Source organism: Montipora foliosa, chromosome 6 (genome assembly GCF_036669935.1).
Source record: "Montipora foliosa isolate CH-2021 chromosome 6, ASM3666993v2, whole genome shotgun sequence".
Lineage (NCBI taxonomy): Eukaryota > Metazoa > Cnidaria > Anthozoa > Scleractinia > Acroporidae > Montipora > Montipora foliosa.
Window position 1 is genome coordinate 11240126 of NC_090874.1, and position 7500 is coordinate 11247625.

The following is a 7500-nucleotide window of genomic DNA, read 5'->3' on the forward strand; positions in this document are numbered from 1 at the left end:
GTTAGATGAATTCAAGCTCCTTTTGCCACTTATGTCCAGAAACGCACGCAGCTGCAAAAATTACAAATTTCACCAAAAAATCCTTCCTTGAACCATTTTAACAAAAGCTACAAAAATTGTAAAAATTAAGAGGGACATGGAACCTTTTTTAGAAGACATCAGTAGATGGTAAAATAATCATAAGATTATTCTGACTTCAGACAAAGTACATTTATGCAACTCAAACATGGTCCTTTTAGGAGGCAAAGTGTTAGATGGGACATTTTTGAGTAGGCATACATTGTAGGTGTTCCCTTTGGCCTGGAAGGGATTCCCCATGGTTGACTGTAAAATTGTGCAGGGCATTATATTAGCGGTACACAAAAGTAAGAGAGTGAAGGTCCAACTTGATATGCCTTCTGAATCCTTGGAGATTTTTTTGTTCCCACTCTACCCATGCATAAATGCAAGCCTGTTGGGGAATTATAATTTGTCTGGCATTAGACAGAGTAAAATAAGTCTCGATGCTGGTTATGACCAGTGAAACCAGTGATTTATCTTAAAGTTTGGAATTAAAATAATGGTGTCTGTTCAGTTCATGTCTACGAAGTTCATTAAGGGCCAGGCAGGGAATCAAATTGACTGGCTGTTAACATCATTTTTCCTGGTTGTTTTTCGTCACCTCTACTTGCAGTTCTTTATTTTGCCTAAAAAGGACAAAATTAATGGTTTGCTGCAAAACCCTGGTGACCTCCTACTAGGCAAAAGCCCAATGAAACTCCCTTCAATGGCTGTTGTGCAAGTTTTTGTGTCAACTGAAATTTAAATGTCTTTAGGTGAACAAAAATGGTCTGCTGTTGAATTTTCTTGGAGGATTTGAAGGATCTGCAGACATTTGTCACTTGCCAAAATGTGGTGGAGATGGACAAAACTTGGCAAAATCTTATCCAGTGAAAGCAAAGGTTGTTAAAGTTAAACATGGAGGTTCAAGCCCCCCAGTGTGTACTTATGATGCATTAGTTTGCAGAAACAGTAAGCAAGATTGCGCTGGCAAAGCAGATTGATACAATAATGTCATGATCCCAATAAACACTGAGAATTCCTGGCGACTAGCTTATGTGACATGTTTTTATTGGTTAATTTTAAGTTTGTAGCAGGAACAGTTGCAGAGCAGTTAAAGCTATGTAGTATGTAATTTATGGAATATTTGGGTCAGCTTGTAAATAAAATAATATGCTATAATCCGTGCTGCAACATGCCAAAATAAAAATTTTGGGCTCAACAAGCACATTATTAATTTTCGCAAAAAATTGTCCCTGCGACATGATTATCCCAACAACGTTTCTCCTAGTGTGTACCAACCTATTGAAGTTTACACCTTCAGCAGCTACTGTTTGTGATTACGTACATGTAGTTGTGATCAAGTGTCAGTGTAACTTTTGTGGCAGTCTAAAGTATTGGCAATTTACATGTATTATTGTGAACTGATAACAGGATGTCTCACTGTCAAGTGAGAAAGTAAAAAAGAGGATCGAGTGGGTTGGGGAGGGCAAAAATGAAAAAAAAAGATGAGGTACATGTAGTCTTCTCGCTACCTCATTTGCTGCCCCTTGTTCAACGTTTCAGAATATTGAATTTCTGTAGGATTAACTTGCTACTTTCTTGGTGTGGCCACCTAGCCTCTTTAAAGCATCCACTTTCATGACATCAGTTGTTCATTTCACCATACAATGTTATATATGGGAGGTCAGACACATACTGTAGAGTGGCTAGCAGCCTAATTTCCATGCAATACATCACATAGTACATGATATTAACAACTCTACAAGTAGTTTATATTTTACAACATGCTACATGTACATTCAAGTTCTGTAAGTGTGTCCTTTTTTGCAGTTCAACCTTTAAACCTACAGGTGGATGATAATGATAATGATAATGACAATGTTTCGTGGTTTTGTGACTTTTTACTAATCTCTTTTTAAATAATTATTTTTGCAGTTCAAGTGCCGCCTTTTGTACATTAATGCTAACACCAAAATGGCTGGACTTAGTCTTCAGGGGAACATTATACAAAACCAAGCCACTGATTTTGGTGATTTTTCAGTTGGGGATGTTGTAGATGATGTGACAGTAATAAGAGTGGATCAGGGATTGGGTCTCTTGATGAAATTATCTGACAGTGTTGTAGGATTTACCCATGTGAGTTTGATTGGTTTATGTGTCAGGGGATTTGGACAAAATTCCAATCCAACTAAGGGTGTTGATCAGCTTTCAGGATGCAAAAGATAGAGTAGATGTGATAGTTTTATTATTAATGTTTATTAGTGAATAATTCCTTTATTAGACTTTTGTATTCATTTTGGATTTGCTTCCCCGAGATTCATAAAATTGTAACTGTATTGTAAGTGGAAACAGATGTTTCTGAACATGTGCAGTATTTCAAAAGCATTTCTCGTCATGCACACCAAATACACTGTAAAGATGGTGTTAATTATGGCATTAAAATGTCCTTTGAATAAACAAAGAGTCATGATTGCAATCAAGAGTTTGAGCATTCACATCAGTCCAATGGGCACCTTACATGCTATATACACTGTAAATGTTTGAAAATGTATACTTTGTGGAAGCCCTTTTCTTGTAATTCAAGTGTTTTTCAAATACGACTCCTACAACAAACTGCATTTTAAAAGTACACCGTAGTGAATCCTTTGTGAAAATTAGCTGATATTTTGTTTTAGTCAGCTACAGGGACGGGTGTTATTTGATTTAAGCTTTGTTGAATAGCATTCTCCTCAATCTGCATTTATTATTCTATGGAGAACGTCTTCACACAAGTCATCATTATAATGCTTATTCAATAATTATTGCTAAAAAATACACTGTACAACTCTTACTTGGGGTTGTTTATTTCTTAGATATCAAGAGTATCTGATGGACATGTGGAGAAGCTAGGAAAGGAATACAAAGTTGGAAGCACCCACAGGTATGTACATCTATACATGTATTATTGTTCAAGAGATCAGAAATTTGAAGTGAAGAATATTAATTTTAAAAGTGTTTGGGTTGTTGCCAGGCATTGTTAGAAAATTAATTGTTTAGGAAGAGTTGACACTGGCTTTGAAAAGTAAAAATTTAGGACGTTTCGGTTACTACTGTAACATTCTTCAGCTCAAAATGTAAATGTAGCAGCATCCTTGTGTGGTGTAATGTAAAAGTAAAAATGAATTATTATACATGTAATAATTCATTTAAAATAATGTACAATGAATGTGTAAAGTTTTAGCAGTGAAATGCTATGAAATTGAGGTTGCAACTGTAACAATAACGTGCCAATATTCTAAAAGTTCTTAAGATTCTTATAAACATTTGGGAATGATACATGTCTGTTAATTGAGTCTGCATCATGGACTGACGCTTCAAGAAAAAGTCTTTGTTTCCATTTAGCTGACGGATCAATGTCAACGCATTCCAAGTCAATTTTCGTGTTGGGAGTAAAAAGTCATTGTTGGCCCAGCATCATAATACCTACTTACCAACACAAAATTGACTAGGAAATCAATTCGAGTTTTGAACTGATTCTTGATTTGAATTTTGCATTATTCATTTGACAAAACAGATTGAAATGATTACCGAAATCAAATTTGCAATAATGAACTCATTAATCCGCTCATCAGACGAACACTTGAGTTGTTCTGACTGCAATTTTATGTGGCTAAACGGTTTTGATATCACAACTTTTACCATAATGCCATTGGTCTGTTTGTTTGTTTGAGTGAATTTGCTCAGTGGTGAATGTTCTTGGTGGTAGGATAGGCCAATAACGCAAGTTTCTATCTCAGCCTGACTGCGGAGTTTTTGACACAGAACTCTGGTTTTTCTTGCACATCAAAATTGACTCCCAGCTGCATTACATGTACAACATGTACATTGTACCTTAGGCTCTGGTGGTGTACTCTGGGATTATACATTGACCTTGTAGTGCTGCCATGACCACTTCCTGCTTTTGTTCTGATCTTGTTCAAGTGAGCCCTTTGTTACTCTAAGATTATAAGAAAGAGCGCTTTGTTTGTTTACTTCCAATTCAAAATGAATTTAGTAGTTAATGAGCAGACTGGTCTGTCACTGGTCTGTCACTGAGTGTTGTTACCAGAAAATTGTTTTGTTTTTCAAGGTGTAGAATCCTTGGATTCAATTCCTTAGATGGTTTGGCTATCCTAACTATGGAAAGGTAAGATTTTTATTCAAAATACCACTCTCTGGTATGCATTAAGGGAAAGTGAATATACTGTACCTGCAATCAATTGACAGTTTTTAAATAATTAAAAGTTATAGTAACAACTATTCTTTCTTTTTAAGGTCAGTCATTGAGGAGCCATTCTTGCGATATCATGACATCAAGCCTGGTACTTTAGTTAAGGTAAAACCCAGACTTCATGTTTAAAAAAATAGTAGATTAATGTTTCTTTATTCACTAGTTAGGGTGTAGAAATCCAGCAAGGTAACCCCTGTGCCATGCTGCCCCCTTGTTCAAGTCTCCACGTACACCTGTAAGCTTTGTAAAGGAAAGATGAGTCCAGCTTCAAATCTGAGATTAAGGTGATTTAGGTGCCCTCGTAAGGGTGTCTGTCATTAAATTCTAAACAATTTTGCCCCGCTTGGGACGCTCTTAAATATAGGTTATCAATAATGGGTTTAGGGTACAGATTAGGAAAGATGTACATGTATTTTTTCCATAGTGATTCTGGGATAACTGAGAATTTAATTCAATGTGCCACTTTCAAAAATACCATAAGAATTGTTTTTATTTTTCCTTGGGACCATTGTACCTGTAAGTCTCAAGAGAAAATGGATTAGCAATGCTTATGCAAAATTTTGGAGGGCAAACAAATATTATGGTGTTTTTGAAAGTGGCCTATGGTCTACATGTACCTCCTTCAAGTCCCTTATTACTCAGTGGTAGAGCATTTGAAGTTAACTGTCTACTTCTGGTAGCTCAGGTGCTCACCATGTAATTATTCATCTCCTGCTTCAAAGAATTTGGCTTTTTTCCAAGTATCTTTAGGTCATAATCGAAATAATAGACTCCTTCATACATGTACATGTACCGTACGTTGCACTGTTGGAAAATTAACAAAAATTCCAGGTTGTCCCTGTTTCAAAAGCCAGGAAACTAAATCTGTGAATTTGGTTGTCCTGATAAATGCTTGGTTGCCCATTAGGAAACCTTTAACTGTGAAATGCACGCCATGTTAAGATGCAATCACATGCCGTTGGAGCCCCTATAGTTCTTAGGGTGCGCCTGGGTTTAAGTTTTAGCTTTATTTTCAATCTCTATCGCCTACATTTTGTTTTGTATCCGGAAATTCTTGGTAAAAGCCACAGATATTCAAAACATGGGAAAATCCTCAGCTGGAGCAAATGAATTATTGTTAACTTCAGGCTACTATCGGACATTGGCAGGAGAAAACTGACAAGTGAGTCGGGTGCTGCTTCTGTAATTCATTTTCTGTTTTTGGCTGGGTTGTCCATTGTTTTTTCTTTGGGCAACCAGGTTTTCATTTTACCAAAAACTGGTCGCCTGGTAAACTCTGGTCATCTGGGACAACTGGACAACTGCTAATTACGAGCACTGCATTGTACTGTTTCTTTCGCCAGCCCCAAGTATGTAATAGAAATACATGCAAAGATGAATTCCATGAATCATAAAGAATTTTATCTTTTCTAAGCTGTTAGTACAAAAATTATTAATTAAAAAGTTGTTTTTATTCTCTTTAAAGGGTAAAATATTATCTTTGGAGAAGTATGGAATGCTGGTATCAGTGTCAGAGTACATCAAAGGCTTGTGTCCTACCCTTCATTTAGCAGACATAAGTCTCAAACACCCTGAGAAGAAACTGAAGGAAGGGAAAGTTGTTAAGTGCAGGGTCAGTGTTGTGTGTTGAATTAACTATTAGTCGGAATAAACTCATTTGTTTGCTCTCAATAATAAATTACTAGTTAGTACTTCTAAGAACTGAACACCAACTCTGTCATGAGTATTGTACTACAACTGTACTTACCGGAACCACATTCTCTCATTGAGGCATAACCATCATCATATGATATGACCTTTTTTGTGTTTTGATGAATTTATTCAAATTGCAGCAATGACAGATACATGTAGCAAAAAGATGAGATTTGTTTCTCTGACTATTTTTGTGGCAATCTGATGAAGTAAGAATTTACAAGAAAATAATGACAGATCAATATTTCAAAGTTTACTTACGTACTACTGTATATTTTAAAATAATTGGGATAGCATGTGCACTCTCATTGGTCAGTAGCTGTGTTTAGATGAGAGTATGTAAACACGACTGTGACATGACACAGATTTTGATTGGTTATGTGTTGTCAGACGACCGTTTTGATTGGCCGGTAGGAAATATGGGCATGTATCAAGAAAATCTGTTTCAATCAAGAAGTAAAAAAACCAGCATTTTCCTTCATTTGTCGAATTATTTTTGAGAAATAACTAGATTATTTTATAAAAGCAACAAAAGAATTTTTTTTACGTGTTTACTTAACCTCATCGGGACATTTGGGAGAATTCTTGACAGTTTTGCAAACCCTCGACTGCGTCTGCGTCATAACTGCCTCGATTTCTCTCTCCCAACTCCCCCTTCATGTTTAGATGAAGCAATGTAAACACGGAAAACTTCCTCAATTGCTTAATTTTAAAACATTTTTTTTAGGTCCTTTCAGTTGACCCAAACTGGCATCGGCTACTCTTGACCCACAAAAAGACGATGGTGGATTCTACTCTTCCACCCATAACTGACTACAGTGTTGCAAGTCCTGGTGTTAGCTCGCATGGCTCTATTTATTCTATCAAGGACTATGGCTGCATTGTGAAATTCTACAATAATGTAAAGGGACTTGTTCCTCGCTCTGAACTGGGGTAAGAGTGATTTTGACATTGTTTGATGCTACAGGGATAGCACCTCCTACCAAAGTGGCCCAGGTTTGATTCTCACATTTTGGTTTGTTGGTTTTCTATTCTGCCCCAAGAGGTCTTTCCAGGTAATCCGGTTTTTCCCTCTCCTCAAAAACCAATGTTTGATTAATTTTGATTTGATTTGAGGGCCGCAGGTTCGTCAGTGTTACGTGCCACCCTCTTTAAATAAAGTCATCGTCATCTAGTTTGGAGAATTTTGAATATAGCACTAGTGTAAAAAAATTGCAATTCAAAGACCCTTATCTAATATCCTGCTTTTTCCTAAGTCTTTTGCCTTATCTCATCTAGGGTTCACCTCAATTCTAGTTAACCTACGCTCAGATTTGATGATAATTGAAGACAGTACATCTTGGTGTAAAGCAAGTTCGTTTAGCTCACTACTGTGCCTTTTTTTACCCCTCAAGGATAACTATCCTTTTCAACTCAAACGGGGATTGGTTAATTAATCGAGCTTGGAACACCACGATATAATACTTACTCAGCCAGTGAATTAACTTGAATAACTGAGGCTGGTCGGAGTTGAAAAA

General features: G+C 36.5%; 1 protein-coding gene across 1 annotated transcript in view; it reads left to right on the forward strand.

Annotated features, from left to right (window-relative positions):
• Positions 1 to 7500, forward strand: part of LOC138006672 (protein RRP5 homolog) — a 56323-nt gene that overhangs the window by 12042 nt on the left and 36781 nt on the right. Inside the window, exons 9-15 of the mRNA XM_068853140.1 lie at positions 816 to 941; positions 1978 to 2178; positions 2895 to 2962; positions 4151 to 4207; positions 4336 to 4396; positions 5757 to 5903; positions 6711 to 6916. Coding sequence (XP_068709241.1) covers positions 816 to 941; positions 1978 to 2178; positions 2895 to 2962; positions 4151 to 4207; positions 4336 to 4396; positions 5757 to 5903; positions 6711 to 6916 — 866 coding nt within the window. The remainder of the gene's footprint in view (positions 1 to 815; positions 942 to 1977; positions 2179 to 2894; positions 2963 to 4150; positions 4208 to 4335; positions 4397 to 5756; positions 5904 to 6710; positions 6917 to 7500) is intronic.